Source organism: Python bivittatus, unplaced genomic scaffold (genome assembly GCF_059951505.1).
Source record: "Python bivittatus isolate LINGU-HERP-01145 unplaced genomic scaffold, Pbiv_v1 ctg000220_np1212, whole genome shotgun sequence".
Classification (NCBI taxonomy): domain Eukaryota; kingdom Metazoa; phylum Chordata; class Lepidosauria; order Squamata; family Pythonidae; genus Python; species Python bivittatus.
In genome coordinates, this window is record NW_028277048.1 from 40,059,004 (window position 1) to 40,076,908 (window position 17,905).

General features: G+C 40.0%; 1 protein-coding gene across 2 annotated transcripts; it reads right to left on the bottom strand.

Moving 5' to 3' along the window:
• Positions 1 to 4,271: 4,271 nt before the first annotated feature.
• On the bottom strand, positions 4,272 to 17,893 carry ENPP7 (ectonucleotide pyrophosphatase/phosphodiesterase 7). 2 transcript variants are annotated; one of them, XM_015887243.3, is made up of 5 exons: positions 17,609 to 17,892; positions 15,348 to 15,493; positions 13,743 to 14,363; positions 11,872 to 12,097; positions 4,272 to 4,535 (listed from the first exon to the last, which is right to left on the bottom strand). In XM_015887243.3, the coding sequence occupies exons 1-5, from the start codon at positions 17,847 to 17,849 to the stop codon at positions 4,528 to 4,530; spliced, it is 1,242 nt and encodes a 413-aa protein (XP_015742729.1). In that variant the 5' UTR covers positions 17,850 to 17,892; the 3' UTR covers positions 4,272 to 4,527. The 2 variants fall into 2 exon arrangements, with proteins under 2 accessions (XP_015742729.1, XP_087994523.1); XM_088138397.1 differs by lacking the exon at positions 4,272 to 4,535 and having other exon boundaries at positions 11,834 to 12,097; positions 17,609 to 17,893.
• Positions 17,894 to 17,905: the final 12 nt, after the last annotated feature.

A 17,905-nucleotide genomic window follows, 5' to 3' on the forward strand; every position in this document is an offset into this window, starting at 1 on the left:
TCAATCCTTTTTCCCATGCTAAATTGACTTGATGGGGAAACCCAACATTAAAAACTGGGAAAAAGATGGTGATATGGAAATATTGGAGGGAAGTGGGGATATTGACTTTGGACCAACTGATAGATGATGAAGATGAATTTTTAACATATGCTGTGTTAAGAGATAAATTTCATCTATCAGATGTATCCCAATGGCAATACTTACAGCTACAACATTTGTTAACAGCACTGTTTGGACCAATAGCATTTTCAGCTTCTGAGACACCTGAGATACTAGAACGTGTTAAATCCTTTAAAATAACCTACTGTTAGTTTTTATAGGTATTTGTTATCAATAAATCAATATGATATGCAGATGCTGAGATATGAGTGGAATAAAGAATTAGAGGTTCCTATATTGTCTAGACAATGGGAGAGTGTCTTAACTTCTATAGCAAGAGTGTCAGGATCTTAAACTATGACTTATACAACAAAAAATAATATTTAGAATTTATTGGACTCCATTACATTTATATAGAAAAGGATTGTTGAAGACAGCATTTTGTTAGAGATGTAATAAGAATAATCCTTCTCTAAAACACATGTTTTTACAAAGTCCTATACTTACTAAGTTTTAGGAGAAAGTACTGGTCCGTATAAATGTAACTGCGACAAAAGCTAAAATTTTCAGAGGATAATATTCTCTTGAATTACATACCTAGTACATGGAACTTGACAACTGGACAACATAAATGGATTCTCCATGCCCTTACTATGGCTAAAAAACTGCTATTACAGCATTGGAAAGATAAGTGTATGGCCCCATTTACTCAATGGATTGAAACCTGATTGCACTTGCCACTTATGAGTGGACTGCCTATAGACGTAACCTTTGTATGGACAAGTATAATGAAATATGGGACTCATCTATACAAAATACAGTAGGTTAAAAAAAAAGCCTGATAGTCACACAAATGTATTAGAAATATATATGTACTTGAATAATATTTGCATTAGATAAGTATATATAGAATTGTAACTGGTTACTCTTATAATGACAATGGCATATCACACTATGTTTTTTCTTTCGTTGTCGTATGTGCAATGCATGCTTTTTAAATAAAACCTGAGAGCTCTATCAGAACTCCATATACCCAAGGGACAAAGACTGCTAACAACAACAGCAACAATAATAATAATAATAACCATAATGTATTAAATGCTGCCCGACTCCCAGCCCAACTTGAATTTTTAAACAGGGCTAGCCATAAAATTACTTAGCTAGCAAATAGAGGTACTGTGTCAAACGAAAGCCTACTCTCTCTGCCAAAGCTTTGGCAGCACAGCTGACCAGGATTTTCATCCCATTCCTCATTCCATGGTGGGGATTGTTTTTGTATGCATGATCTAAACTAGACAAGGAGAAGTACCTTCATTAGTCAGATATGATAAAGTTTAGGGATATTGTAAGAATTTCAGTAATTACTTTTTTCCTCTTCTGCTTGTTAAATAATTTTCCCTGTAAAGCACACAGGTGATAGTGTGCCAGGTCGGTTGAGTGATGATCATTTCTCAGCCCCCCTCCCACAACTCCTGAGAATTGTTTCCAATCAAGCCTGCACTGGTGAATGAACATAATCAGTTTCTCAACAGACAGATCGAGTGGAGGCCCTAATGGGTACTTCTTGAGATCTGAGCTCTCTTTCTCAATTTACTGAGGCTGTCTTGTGAAGCTGGAAGTTCTACCGTGAAGACATAAAACACTCTCCTAAGACATTATTTTTCTTATATAGCAATCTGGCAAGGAGTGCATATCAGTGCTTTTTGTTTTTTGTTTATTGACTGATTCTACAATGCAATTCAGTTTGTGGTTTACATAGCTGGGTTTGTAGAACACACACAGCCAAACCGAATGAACCACATTTGACAAAGCCACAGAGGCAGACCATTGTCTCCACTGACTGGCAGCTGTGGGTGTTTTTCCAGTGGTACTGTAGATGTTTGGGAATAAATCTGTATGCAAAGCAGAGGTTTCATCTTAGACCGATAGCTGGTTCTGATAGCTGAAAAACCTTGCCCAAGGTGTTAAACGTTATTAAATCACACACGCAGTCTCCTGATTATTAATCCTGATTCAGTTCAGAGGCCTTCAGGCAGAGTTTTCTTTACCTGCTAGAGGAGTTTGACTTGACTTGGGATTCCACAGCATCCGATGTTCAATTCTAGCGCTCACAGCAATCCTCTTTAGCAGTGTTTCTCAACCTTGGGAACTTTAAGATGTGTGGACTTCAACTCCCAGAATTCCCCAGCCAGCCATGGGGAATTCTGGGAGTTCAAGTCCACACATCTTAACGTTCCCAAGGTTGAGAAACACTGCTCCTTAAAGTAGGAGCTGAAGCTGCAACAAATTTATTCCCTTGAAAAACTATTGAAATTCTGCCAATTCCCTGTTCAGAAAAAGGCATAAAAAGATTGAAACTGATTCTTCAGAACAATTCCTGTGATTAAAAATATTTAGGTAGAAAATAAAATTCAAATTCCTTTGCTACTCCTAACACATTTGACTATTTGCCAGAGACAGCTAAAAACAAAATTCAGTTAATCAGTATAACCCCAAATGCATGGTATTAATAATTACATTTAGATGTTTCAAGTAATTTAAAAACATTTACATACACACAGTTACACATGAAGTGTGTTCATGTGATCTCTAAATTGTCTTCCCTGCCAAACATCTGATTGGAGATTTTAGACTTTTAAAAAAGGATTCCAAGTGTGCTCAGTGTACATAGTATATGTGGCATGATTTTTCCCACTCCTTAAGATTTTATTTATTTATTTTATTTATTTATTATTAAATTTGTATGCCGCCCATCTCCCCCAATAGGGTGATTCAGGGCAGCTCACAATTAAAAAACCAAAAGCCTATAACAATTAAAATAACCCATAAATAATTAAAAACTGAATCCCTTAAAATTCCCTATAAACCAAACCCTGTATATAAATACTAAAGACATTCAAGATGACGGAGGGGTGTGTGTGTGTCAAAATCAAGATTAGAAGAACCACCGTTTGGGGGAGTCTGATTCAAATTCATTTAGCTCAGCAGCCTGCTTCTGTTGCTGATCAGCCAGTTCTGTCTTCAGAAAGCCCACATGCCGGATGTGAAGGAAATGTATAGAAACAGCAGCGCCATCCGTGCAGGAATGTTATACCACACAAAGTCCTCATTCCTTGATCCAAGACTCCAGCAAATATGGTAGCTACAACAGGTAGGCAAGAGAGGTCTTGTATTTCTGCTCAAGCAGCTCCCTTTTTAGGCAAACAAGGGTGAAATTCAGACAATTGGCATAAATTGTCACAGAAAAAAAGGAGTAGATAAAGTTTGCTGGGGGAAAATGAGTGCCCAACATACTTCAATTTCAAGACAGCAAATTGCTTTTCACAATGGTAAGAGTAAGCAGCAATGCATAGATGTGGCCACTAGATGTCAACATTTAAGTAAAAATGTTACCTTCTTGGCTTTTTGGCCAGCCTTCATTGTATATCAGATGGAGGATGCCGACCTATAAATCTATCCTCATACGTGACTTAATGAGATATGTGTCCAGGTCATACATACTTTTCATCTCAAAAAATGAGACATGTGACGGAATCTAGCAAGCCACATTTAAGAATTGTGTGCTTATCGGTAGTGAGTTTGCAAGCACCTTGTGCTCTCTATGCATGCATTCTGTATATTTGATTTCCATCTTTGGCCCAGGATGGGAGAAAAAAGGGTTTGCTCACTTGCTACACATCCTCATTGGAATGAATACATGGATATCAGCCTGTGATCTGGCTGCTGGAAAGGAAGGTTTGCTCACAAAGGTACTTATGGGCTCATGGTGTGTAACGACCTTATGCTCCTGAAACTGGATGGACCAGGTGGAAAAGAGGAGAGGATTCTGAAGGGTAGAAGAGGATATTTCACCACCTGTGGATTGCATGACAAGTGGCACAGCAATTCCCTCCCCCTTTTAATAGTAGTTCATGTTTTATTGTTGCTTAACATGGCTTTTACACGAACCTGTTCCAGTAGAGAGGGATAGAGCCACAAAGCCATGTCAGCCAGAAGTGGTATGCTCTTTTTTGTTATTGTTTTATACCTGGTTTACATTACAACACCAGCACCTACTCCAGAACTCTGTCCTCTTACATAGCCTGCGTTTTTCGCATCTCCTTCTTTTCATCTCAGAAAGCTCCCAAACTTTCTTTTTCCTTCCCCTTTCCCATAACCTTGCCCATCACCCCAAATGAGGGAAAAGAGTTGGCCACTTTTTTTCCTAATCAAACCATGTTTATTCTGACAACGTGGGACGAAAATTCATAAATTCCTTTCAGGAAACATTTATGGTTCCTGTACATCAGTATGCCGAGCCCTGCAATAACCATTCACGAGAACCCGGGGCACGCACGCCTTCTCCAACAGCGATCTAGAAGAACTTCAAAGCCCCTGGTGGAAAGAAGCAGCAGGTTCCGTTCTTCTGTAAGGGGACTCTTTCCGGGGCTAGGAGTCTGGGAATTAGAAAGAGCAATAATGAACATCTCAGTGGAGGTGGAACAAGCCCTTGCTTAAATTACTGAAAACACCAATTTGCCACAGAGCAGAATAGAGCAGCTGGGTGCTACTGAAAAGGAAAACCACCTCGCCTTGGACATGTTCCTTGCTACCCAAGCAGGGGGAGGGGGGGTGCCACCTACTGAGCTCCTTCTGCTCCTTTCAGACAAATAAATACAGCCAGCTTGAACCTAACGTTCACGAAATGTGCAGGGTTGCCTCTCCCTTCTACAATGCTTAAGACTACAAAGTCTTAGACTTTGATCCCTGTTTAATTAGCTCTCAAACCTGATTCCTGATCTCCCTCCCTCCCTCCCTCCCTCCCTCCCTCCCTCTTTCTTTCTTTCTTTCTTTCTTTCTTTCTTTCTTTCTTTCTTTCTTTCTTTCTTTCTTTCTTTCTTTCTTTCTTTCTTTCTTCTCTGTCCCCCCCATCAGTCAAAAATTGATGCTTTCTTCATAGACACTGGGTTGATATTCCTCCTCTTTCTATATTTTCTCATTACCCACCTTGGCTCAGTCTGCACAAAACTATTCCTCAGAAAACCCTGAATCTTCAGATAGTCTTAAGGGTGGCTGCTCAAGCAGTGAAAGCAGGGAGCCTTAGAATTCCCTGTCCCACAATTCAAAATCCTTATAAAAGATCTTTTTTTCTATTGTTCTCTGTTCCCCTTCCGTTGTAAACTGGAACCCAATGATTATTGTTTCAATAAAGTGTGATCTTTCTTCTCAGAGTTGCACTCCATCTTTTGCATCCACAACGAAAGGTATCATTGAAAAAAAAATGCAGTTGTCAGCTGGGGGGCCAGGGTTGATTTTCCAAATCTTGACCTATACCAATATGTGAATCCTCTGAACAGTATCAAATTTTGGATGGCTTCACTCAATATAAATCTTCCTTCCTGGGCCCTTTTAGAAAGTTCACACATAGCACCTTTATTTAATTGGTCTGTCGGGGGTTCAAAATATAATGGAGTAGACCTAACCACTTTCACTACTGCACCAAGTCCAATATTGCAGTATAGTATTTCTTGAAAAGTGCATTTTGATCCTTTTTCTAATGCTAAATTGAAGTTATAAGGTCACTTTAATTTAAAAAAACCTGTTGTATAGAAGATTTGGTTGGATGCTGTATTTTTACTTTAGAGATCGATTATGAATGAAAATTATGAGTTTTTGTCATTTCTTATGTTAAAGCACAAATATCATTTGCCTGTACAGTATAGCTGAACCTGACAGTCCCTGGGGAGACATTCATACAGAGAGCTTAACTTATGACTCATTGGATATAGATGAGGCCCCAGTGCCTGGCCACAACTTCCAGGAGTACAGTGACACATTTTTTACTGCTGGGATAATTGAAATTGCTTCTCAGAGGCCATGGATGTATCAAGAAGAGCAAGCCTGGCTACAAACCTAAGCACATTTACTAGACAGCAAGTACTGTTGAATGCAATTGCTTTTCTTTCTGTGCAGACTTCCCTGGAAAAAACATCTAGGCAAATGCAAACGCCTACAAATGCAACCCCATACGTTGCAAGGACTTGTCACATGGTGACAAGTCTCAATAGCTGAACTGGCCTGGTTCAAATTAATGTATGTCTTAGCCACAGCTGAACAGTTTTCTATGCATGTATGTAGGTATGCGTCTGTTCTCTCTCTCTCTCTCTCTCTCATTCATATATCTATCCACCCATCCCACTAAATGTGACTTTGGGTGGCTAATAAAAATTAAATAAATAAGGAACACGAGCAAAAACATAAAAATGCCATCCAGGAAACCATGCACCTACCAAATATGAGCTCAGCTGCTCTCCTGACCCCCGTGTATGGAAAATAGCCAGGTCTTAAAGTCTTTCTGAAAGGTCAGCAGGGTCGGACCGCCCTAACTTTGCGTGGTATGTTGTTCAAAAGGACTGGCATCGTGACAGAAAAGGCATGCTTCCTGGGTTCTACTGTATGACATTTTCTGATCGACAGGACCTGGAGCCCGCCCGCCCGCCCGCCCGCCCCGCCAGACTTGATGGGATGGGTGGAAACAATTGGAGAAAGAGGATCCCTCCAGTTCCAAGCCATGAAGGACTTTATAGGTGACAACCAGCATCCTGAATTACATCTGGAAGCATACTGGAAGCCAGAGCAGCTTGCGAAGCAAAGACGTAACATGGCCATATTGAGATAAGCTCATAGTTACTTGTGCTGCCACATATGTGCTGGACCAACTGCAGGTTCTGAATGTCCTTCAAGACGTGTTTGGGAGGTGACCAAAGCGTGAGTGACCATGGTCCAGGAACTAAAGATGAAAAACCACTGAATACAGGAGCAAAACCCAGCGTTGCTAGGGCTGAGCCAAAGGCTCTTCACCCCGATCCAGACCCCCTCCGGGCATCACTTAATTGGCCTGAGGTGGAGGTATGCAGCTGAGTACCACCAGCATATTGATCATGTAGATGTTAAATAGGAGTGGGGAGAGTATCAAGCCCTGAGTCACCCCATACAAAAGGGGATGTGGGGCTGACATCTCCCCACCATCAACACCAACTGGAACCAACTTCGGAAGGAGGGGTAGAACTAGGGCTCCCAGCTCCTAATCCCCAGAGCCAGGCCAGAAGGATACCATGATCAGTGATACTAAAAGCTGCTGAGAGATCAAAGACAGCAAGGATGAAAAGCACTACTCCAATCTCACTCTCTCCAGAGATAGTCCACAAGTGTGATCAATGCTGTTCTGGTCCCATACCCAGGCCTGAAATCCCACTGAAAAGGGCCCAGATTACCTGCTTCCTCCAGGGCCTTTTGTAGCCGTAGCATGACCACCTTCTCAACAACTTTCCCTGAAAAGGACTGGAGAAGGACAAAAATGATCCCTAGTGGGACTTCCAGTAAGGAAGGGAGAACTAATGCCCCACATTTTTTCTACTCTACGGGTTGCGGGGGGCATTATGGCCTAAAAGGCAGCTGGATACAAGATCTGGACTGCCAAAATTCTCTCTGGATCAAGGAGAGATCTTGAGATTACCCATATGTACGCCGGACAGCTGCTTTTTGTGCAGAAACCAATATTTTTGCAGCTGCTTGGGAGTCGAGGTTCCATCATGCTCTGAGCCATTAATGCAGCCTTTTAAGGACTCAAGTTTGACCAGGCCTCATCTTTTTAATCACTTTGGAGTTTTTTTTTTAATTGTTTCTTTAAGATTGAAAAACCTTTGGAACCGCAAGTTTAGCATTCACTGGGTGAGTCTGTCTTCAATCCATTTAAAAAGAAAGAAAATTATGTGTTCCCAGTTTGTAAGATCCCTACTTTTTGCAACATACAGCAAAAAGATGATCATAGTGTTGTTTTTGGAAAGTTTTCAAATGCTAAGGGCTTGGATAAAATTGATTTAAAGAAAGACTTTGAAGTTAATTAGAAAGATCCTCTCACATGGTAATATTTCTCTTGCTTACATTCCATTGATAACAAGACCTTGAAAGTTGATCATTAGAGAGCACCAGATGGCTACTTCAAAGGAAATGTTTAATAAGTTGGCTCATGAAGTGCTTGGGCTATTTAACCCTATACTAGAACCAAAAGTTGTTATTGAAGAGAAACAAGTCCCTTTGAAGATAACCAAAATGGACTTTAAGGTGGACTTAAAAATTATAACCTATAAGAAAGAGATAGAAATATTGGATTTACAAATGGAATTGGATGATCATTTAAAAATTAAAAAACGACATACAAATAGTGTATCAAAAGAGTGATGTGGATTACCCTCTTAAATTGGAACATAAGAGACCTACTTGAGTTATTATATGGAAATTGCAAATGGACTTGGATAAAGATGACAAAAACTCCGAAAGAAAAGACAAGGATAGTAGAAGAAAGCAGAAGTTAGAACTTTATGGGATTTAAGAATTGCTGGGAAGAAGGAAAAAAAAATACAAAACTGGTTTATTTGGTTATGGTTAAATAGTTAGTTGCTATCTCTGGTGATGATTAATAGTTATCTTGCCTGGAAACTTCTTTTTGGAAATGTTTAACTGGGTGTAATGGATAAGTTTGCAATATCTACGTTATGATTTTTGATATGTAAATAAGGGGTTACTATTTCTGGTAGTGTTTAATAGTCTTTAACTTTTTGTAATGTTTAATTGTTAATTGGGATCAGATTTCAATTACTAAAGAGAGGGATTAGGGGGATTTGGATTAAATGGAAACGGGGACTATATACTTATGTTGTTAGGTATTTCTGTTAATTTTTACTGGGCCTTTGCTGATTAATAAGGAGAGCTGAAGATTTAGAGATAAGTTTATAGAAAATGGGCTGAGGAATGGAATGAAGATGTATTTGGTTTACTTTAAGAGACAGTGATAGGTTGATAATGTTGAATATACTTGCTGGGGATGAAGTGGGAAGTTTATTCCTCCTCCTCCTCCTCCTCCTCCTCCGCCTCTTCTTCTTCCTCTTCCTCTTCCTCTTCTTCCTCTTCCTCCTCCTCCTCCTCCTCCTCCTCCTTGACAGCTCTGAGAACCCTGTCTACTTCCTCAGTATTAATGGGGTCAAATTCAGCCCAGTTTTTTGCCTTTGCACCAAACAGACTTTACTCTGGTGTCCCTGGGAAGAGTTACATCTGAGACTGACATGTTTGGCAGGCATGTGGTATAATGTACGCTTAGTGTAAAGACCAGGTTACACTCAGTATTCCCACACTGGTTCTGTAAATATTTTTATTTAAAAAACCCTCTAATTGCTCCATGACTTTCTTTGAAACAATTCTTAAATGTTGGTTGCATAAATTCTTCCTCTCTGTGATTACTAGTTGTTATCTCTCATCCAGTCCAGTTTCTTGTTCACCTGCTTCTTTAAAATTGGCTGGGATCACTGTGATAGCTCTGGACTAACTGATTTCCAGTAGCCTCTATCTAGGAACTTAGGTTACTTGCTGAAGCTAAGCAGATGATATGGACAGTGTTTAGAGGAGAACCTTTATGTTTGCCACCTTGAGTTCCACGATGGAAGGTATTATTGTAGTAATGTACTCAAGGGAGATAAGATGTGTGGTCTTCTATGCAAGGGGTGGGGACAATGAATGTCTACAGCTCAATGGCATTCATCAAGAAATCTGAAAGCCATGATGTTTCTGAATGCAAAAGCAAGCCATGATGTTTTTGTTTCAAACAATACCTGTTTTGACTACCAATGCACCATTTAAGCAACAGCAGAAAGATATATCTAGGTTTGTATGGTAAGAGAAAAAGCCAAGGGTTAAATATAAAGTCCTCCAAGATGCAAAGGAATGAGGAGGATTGGGATTGCATGATTGTAATCATGCAAAATTGTATTTTGCAGCTGACTGTTTAGTTTGGATGAAAGAGTGGTACTGCTGAGAAATAAAAGAATTTTAGAATTAGAAATGTACAATCTGAGGTTTGGATGGCATGGTTTTCTGTGATACGATAAAGTTAAGGTTAATGTAGATTTCAAAAACCATTATGTTAGAAGTGACATATTGAGAATATGGAATAGACATAAACCCAAACTGTGCCCAAAAATGCCTTTATGGGTCTCAGCACAAGAAGCATATTATAGGAAAGAAACCGTAGATAAAGAGAAATGGTTAATCCATCAAGAGTTGTTAGAACAAGAGCCCTAACCCTAACCCTAACCCAGACTGTTACTCTTTTTTTCAAACACTATCTACATACTGAACAGTAATTAATTAATTAGTATTGATAGGATGACTCTCAAATATGTGCCCTCCTTTCCAAACCCAGTTATGCAGCGTTGTCCACAGTTCACTCTCACAAGGATCATATTCTCATTGGACAACACCTAGGTTGGTTGTCAAAATGTGGCCAGCAGAGGGCTCCCTGCTACCACTGGAGCATATAACAGCTTTTCTCTTCCCCCCACCCCTATACATTTTTTATTGAAGCTCAGGCAGGTCATGAAATTTGGTATTCTATCTTACCAGTCACACATCTCTCAATGGAGAGCAATTGTGATGAATCTGATGGCCCATAGGGAGAGATTGACCTGCTCCAGGAAAGTGGCAAGTTAGATTTGGGGGTTGCCCATGAGATAGAACAAAATGTAGGAAGCTGTCAAATTTTTACTGGTATCTGTGTAAGAGATCATCTACAAGGGAGAGGGTAAATGGTGGCTTGAATAAAATATGAGAAATTGGTTTCAGATCAAAGGTGCATTTTGTTGGCAGTAAGCAGAGGAGCTCATTACATGTGAACTCCAAGTTTAGCTTAGCATATTGGCATGATACTAATTTGGAAAACAAAAGCCCATAACAGGAACTATGGTTTCTCCCTACAATCATAAACTGTGGCAAGAACTTTAAGGTGCTATACGCCTGTTTCTTGCTCCTTCATACTCCTTCATGTGAGATTGGAACTCTGGCTTGTTTAAATTATGATTTGAAAACATAGCCAGCATCTGAAATTATGGAAGGATTTAGCTGATTCTCACTAACTGTAAACCCCCTGAATTTAGAAATGACAGGAAACTGCATATATTTCACTAGAAAAACCTGTAACTCTCCAGTCCTTCTTCCTGAAACATACAAAAAATAGTGGCAAGGCGAGGGAAAAGTGTGAAAATGAGAAGCTGACCCAACTGGTTTTCATAGTGGGAAATTCATATAAGTTTTGTATTATATTAGCATTCCTTCTTTTATAAGTCCACGAGCAATTTTCATATAGCCTGACAACTGCAAGGAAATATTTCTTTCCATCACCCATCAAGTTCCAATCAATAACATACAGTGGATCAGAAGACAATTAAGGGCTCCATCATAATGATAAAACATTGAATAATCAGAGACATGCACTTGGTCCCTCCTAGTGGTCCCTCCTGAATTTGGCAAAGATTTACGGTATTTTCCTTTCCTTCCACTCTTGGCTTCTCTAATACTGGGATAAACTGAAATGGTTATAGGTAGGCTAGGCAAGCGAATGAAATGGGAGAGGAAAAGATTTGAAAGCTGACTCTCTTTCTACCTTAGTGCTTCTTGTCGGATAAGTGAAAGCAACAAGTCCTTTGGGGTTTGATATCATCACTGTACAATTTAAAAAGATTGTGGAGACTGCTGCTACTTAAATAACAGGGCTTATCCCTGATCAGAAAAGAGCAAACTCTTTAGGGAACCTTGGCCTCCATAAGGGACTATTATGGTGTGTCACTGACAATTTATAACCCTGTCTCTTTGACTGATTTTTAATTAATCTTTCTGGACTGAATCAGTTCATTGAGTAATTGGTGGATTGCAGTATTGAAAGTTAGCTAACCAGAAGAAACAGACCTGCGTCTTTGATGAGCATGTGCTGTGTGACTTCCAAGGATCCATCATGTGGTTCAGGTGTGATATTCAGGAGTTTGCAAAGGAGGGCATAAATATTCACACTTTCAAAAGGTTCCACCTCCAGCCCTTGCTTGAAAGCTGGTCCTACAGCTCGAAAGATGGTCTTCATGTTCATAGCCTCGTTGTCAAAGCCGTGTTCCCCTTTATTGAACTGCACTTTGATTCTCTGAAAAAGAAGGAAAGGCACAGCTCATGACATGCAATTTGCCTTTTATTGAAAGAGCAAGATCTTTTGTCAGTGATTACCTGCAAGTGAACTTTATCTGTAATTGAAATAATTCTCCTCACCCATACAACAACAGAGCAAAGATGTGGCATGTTTTTCAATTCATCACTGAATTAGAATGAAATTATTTAAATCAGAAAGAGAGAAAACCCCGCAATAGCAGATGGTTGCCTAGAAAAGATATTGCCCTTTCAATAAAATCATTCCAATAACAATTGGATTAAAAATACACATATAAATAGTAAATTAAGAAATAAAATGAGCATGGTTAATCTTGTTGCATAAATGATTTACAGTAAGTAGACTTTTCCTATTTTGGCATTCTTATTTCCTGAACAAACATGCACATAGAGTGATTGTAATAATAAAAAAAGGGGATCTGTTTGCAGCTAAATGGATCCTTCATGCTAACTGGGAGCTGTTAATACCTTCAGTTTCTTTAGTTGCACAATCCACTTGCATGGCAGATAAGAGATAGATTTCTGCATGTGAAGACATTAAGCAAAATCTTCATTCAACACAGAGCCATCCAAACTGTGGACCACTATACTGTTCCTCCTGCTGGTCAGTGCAGAACTGGAGAGATGGTTTTGCTGGGCTTTTCAACTCATTGGAAAGCAATTGGGCAAGTGGATTGGAATTAGCTATGCCAGCTCTACCCTGGCTTAATTGATGGGTTCCAGTTGAAAAATGGAATAGTTTTGGATCTGGTGTGTCCAGACTTGGTTCTATACCATCTCCTAAGTGTCTCATTTGGGGGCATTTAATTTGCAACACCTGGCAGGAATATCATCAGTAGAAAATTTCTGCTGGTCAAGTTCTTTGAGAGGGAAAGAAAGCATCTAGCCTGCTTAGCCACGTTGTAAGAATTCATCATTTCAAAATGGCAGCACTCAGAAGGAAAAACTCACTAATATGAATTCTGATGCTTCAGGGTCTGTAATGACTTGGTGGTCCCTGGATTCAGTAGAATCCCGTGAGTATATATAATGACTAACAGGCCAGTCCTATGCATGTTTCTTCAGACATACGTTTGATATGGATCAGTAGGATGTCTGAATGTTTTTCAAATAAAGAAAAAAAAGTAGTTCCAACTAGGCATATAGAAGCTAAATCTAAGTATAATATTGCTGTTTCCAAAAGTCACTTCTTGCATAAAATGCTGTATTTCCCAACCTGATGCCTTCCAAATCTGTTGGCATTACAGTATAATGTATAGAATTCCCAAATAGCTTTGGCCACTGGGAATTCTGGCACATTCCAAGACATTTGAATGATACATGTTTTGGGAAGGCTGTCATAGAGAATAACATATAGGGTTGTCTGCATCATATCACAGAGCAAAGTTGAATGCGTCAGCTAGTACCCAAGAAGGCAGAGAGTGCTGTGTGAATAATGTTGCAAAAGTTGTAAAAGGAATCTGCATGGGATAATTCAAAGCAAAATGCCTTGGACTAATATTTTATATGACCCTCCCTCTTTGTCCTTCTTAAGAAGATTCTTTATGTTGACCTTGCATGAAAAGAAAAGCCACATAAAGAGAGATAAAGAGTGCTACATTAACAATGTAGACAAAGCACTGTACCCCATGGATCACGTAGCCAGGGTCACTATACAACACAAGAGGTGTGATGCGAATATGGTTGGCATAATGGAATCTTCCAGGGAATTCCTCCTTCTTATAAACATGGAGTTTGGGGTGGGCATTTTTCAAGGCTTCATATACTTGTTTTAATTTCCCAGGTTTTGGCAACAGTAGGCCATGTGGCCCATAATCAACCAGCTCAAACTGAATGTCCTTGAATGAGAAGTTTGCCACTTTGAGGAGGTGAATTTCATCTTCTTTGATGACTGTTTCCATGCCATGGTCAGATGTGATGACTAAGTTAAGTATTGAGTTCATGCCATACTCTGCGATGCGCTGTCTCAAATAGCCCACTGTCCGATCAACCTGGCTGACCATATCTTTCCTCTGCTGAGATTCTGGGCCAAATTTGTGTCCAGTAGAGTCAGGCTCCCCAAAGTAAAGGGCCACAAAGTCAAGGTCATCCTCATGGAACCACTTCATGACTGTGTCAACATTCTGCCTCCACTCAGTCTCATTGTCATACTTGTGAAGGAGTTTCTCCACCCTCTTAACATTCACTTCTTCTCCTTGGTAGGTGGCATTCCCTCCTGGGAAAAACAGGGAGGCAGTTTTCAAACCCTAAAACGAGAAGATTGTAAACCTATGAGTTGGAAAGGCAATCCACAGGGCTATGTGTTTATGTGCCCAACATACAAATGCAGGCTGGAGTCTTAGATGCACATTGGACTTATTGCCAGAATGTGCTTACACCTCAAAAGTCAGCACAGAACTGAGGGGAGCGGTGTTTGTCATAGCATCCAGGGAGGAAGGGGGCAGAGTTTTTCTTTCATACTTCAAGGGCCACATATGTCCTGCATTTAAAGCTAACACTGCAGGGTGTTCAAGAATCCAAATTCGGTGACATTGTTCTGCAAAGAGAACTGATTCTACAGAATCTCAATTGTTTAAAAGATGTGACAAGGGTATCAATCCTTCTTTAGATCAGCATTTGTGTATATGCTTATTTAGTGGACAAATGTAAGTTACTACATACTGAGATGAATATATAGTACTGTAATTATACATGGACTTGAATTCAAGGAAGGAAAATCTGAGAATGAGTAAGTAATCAAAATAGAAATGATAGAACATGACTACGGTCCTTCCTAAAACCTGCCTTCCAGTCTTAAAATACATACATTATTTCTCTCACACAATTACTTGTCCTCTTCCCATTTTATTTTAGTTTCCGAATCCTTTTTCTCCCTTTTTCTGGCTTCTACAAATTAATAGATTTATCTGCAAACCTCCACACACATCTCAGGAAGTATCTTTTCTTTTCATTGCCCATTTTTTTCAGGATCTGTTTTGAAGAACTGATTCTAAATTAATTAACATCAATTGTTTGACAATTAGAACCCAATCTATTGATGTCAAGGAGGCAATCCCCAAAATATTTGCAACAACTTATGTTTCCTTTTTTGTTTTAGAATTTGTGCCATTACAAAATGTCTGATATGATGCTTAAGGCTGGTTGCAAAATGAAGTCATTAAAAATAGGGATGCATTCTTCCTGAGTAATATGTTGGATGAGAAGGTTTCTTTTTATGGTTTGGGACTTACCTGTCTCTGTGCTGTGATCCAGATGGGGAGGCTTCCATTGTCCCACCAGTCAGACCTCCGCTGGGTCTGATAATAAGGCAGTTTTTGTCCAGTGCTAGTGTTGAACCACATGTTGTGAATCACTCCATGGTTTTCAATGTACTTTCCTGCCAGGGGAGAGAGAAGCTTGGAATTGTTTTTCTGACTGACCAAGAGACCTAAACAAAGCTTCCTTGGTCACAGTCCTGGCTATTCTTTCAAGGCCCTGCTGCCATCATGAAATTACTGCCTTGGCACTGCCAGGAGGGAGGGAAGTTTAGGCAAGATGCCACACTTCTCGGAATTCCCTTCCCCTGCAACTTTCCTTTCTGGAACATTTTCTCTTCTACTGCTGCCTCTTTTCACCATTTAAAGGATTTTGGGGGATGAAGAAAGGGCAGGGCAGGAATTAAACAAAAAGACAGACAAAAAAAAGGGGGGAGGAGTGGCTTTTTGGGCATTGAGGTCCTAGACCTGCACCTGACGACACAGACCTAGTGGAACTACAGTCCTAGCCCTCTTCCTTTCAGCCCTTACTTGCTTTCTGTTTCTTCTACCTGAAGTTCTTCTTTGGCCTCTGCTACTGCCTGGCAGCTCTCTCTCTTCCATACCTGTCCAGCTATGGCAATGATCTCTCTTCAGAGGCAGATGTCAGAGAACTCCTAGAGATGTCGCCACCCTTGGATACCTCTAGAACTCTACTCCTGCATTTCTTTAATAAGAGAAAAAATTCAGGTGGTGGACCATGAAACTATAGCTAGATAACAGGGCAAGTGAGCCAGGGAAGTTGTGTCTTGGTTATAATGTCATTGATGCTTCAGTATTCTCCAAATACAGGCACTGATCTAAAATGGTTTCATTGAATTATAAAAAGTAAAGACTCCCTTAAGTCATGTTTGATTTCAGGTGACTACATTTATTGACTTGTTTAATATGCTGCCTCTCCTCTATAAGCTCAGGATGGCATGTACTGCATTCCTTCCTTCTGTGTAATACCTGTCCATGTACTTTCCTGGGCAGCTATTCAGAAATGGTGTGTCATTGCCTTCTGCTGGGAGTGTTTTGAATCCCCAGGCTAGATTGTCACTCTAAGATCTCCTCATGGACTCCTATCCAAGTATGAACTAGGTCTCTTATCCAAGCATGGATGAGATCTCTTATCCAAGTATGAACTAGATCCAACTCTGTTTAGCTTCTGGGGATCAGTCAAGCTCAACTAGTTGCATACCTCAATTGCCTTAAGGATTTTAATCATGCCTTTGTTCAGTGAACATTTGGGAAACATTTAGAAGAAGGATCTGTTTTGCCCATCAGCTACAATTGCCTGAATGTTTAATAATTATATTGACATCTCCCACAAAATGTGTAGTTCCTGAAAAACTAAGACCCATAGATAGATCTAGAAAGGTTAAAATTTAGAAGCACTCTGAAGGAAACAAATGAAATGGTACACTTAGAACCAATGAGCTTAAGAACAATTTGTGCAGTGCCTTAAATTATTGATTTACAGCAGAGGGATCATACTTCTATTATGACTATGATGGCACATTTCCTCTGTGTGAAAATAGTGGGCAAAAAAATTCCTTCCTATAGCAAGGACTAACAACCTGCATTCTCCAGAGCTACTAAATTATTATCACTATTTGAAGGTCCAGACAATTCAACTTTTTCCAGTGCTTTCACGAATGGCCAGAGCAGACAATAAAATTTACACCATCCAGCTGTGATCTTCAGGAACATGGGGGAGTTTGGGGAAGGGAGTTGTGCTGAGAGACAAAATGGTTATCAAAATAATCCTCTGAGATCCGGATTGCCAGTGCTTCAAAACAAACATGATATATAGCACATAAAGATTCACATGATGAAATATGCTTCTATTTTCTTACTGATGAAACATGAGCAACATGTTAATTACATCTTGATTCAAATCTAGTCAGGTCACTGAGGATTAGGTAAGACCTGTGCTGGACATCAGTATATTAGCATATGAATATATATTTGCAAGTCAGAATCCTTGCAACAGAAAAATAGCTGATTTTTGACAATGCAATTTTTGCTCGGTTTTTGGGCTTGGTGTTAAGGGTGAGAATGGCAAATGCTCCCATTCCCACTTTTAACCTCATCAACCGGAAAGGTACCATAAGTAAACAGCCCTCTCCCTCCCAGTGACACATCCATTTCAGATTCCCAGTTTTTCCTCCTACCTTTCCACCCATCACTTCCCTTCCAGAGTTGACACTCACCTGTGAGCAACGTGAAGTGGCACGGGCTTGTCTGGGTGACAAAGGGGGGAGTGATGTAGCGTGCCTTCACGCCATCTCTAACCATGGCATCTAGATTAGGGGTGTCCACATCCTGATCATAATTCCACCGAAAGCCATCAAAAGAAACAAGTAGAAGCTTGTTGCGGCTCCTGGTCCCTTGTAGGGGGGCACACGCTGTAAAGGAAAGCAAGGTAGCCAGTAAAGCCAAGAACGCAAACATCTTTCTGAGGAAGCAAGAGGGGGAAAGAAGCACGCACCCCAGAAGCTTGCACAATA

Excerpts from the sequence above, each read along its gene's own strand:
- ENPP7 (XM_088138397.1), bottom strand. The coding sequence starts at position 17,849 with ATGTTTGCGTTCTTGGCTTTACTGGCTACCTTGCTTTCCTTTACAGCG. Across the intron at positions 15,494-17,608 it reads CCACTTCACGTTGCTCACAG|GAAAGTACATTGAAAACCAT; the intron begins GTGAGTGTCAAC and ends CTCCCCTGGCAG. Across the intron at positions 14,364-15,347 it reads GGATCACAGCACAGAGACAG|GGTTTGAAAACTGCCTCCCT; the intron begins GTAAGTCCCAAA and ends TTCTCGTTTTAG.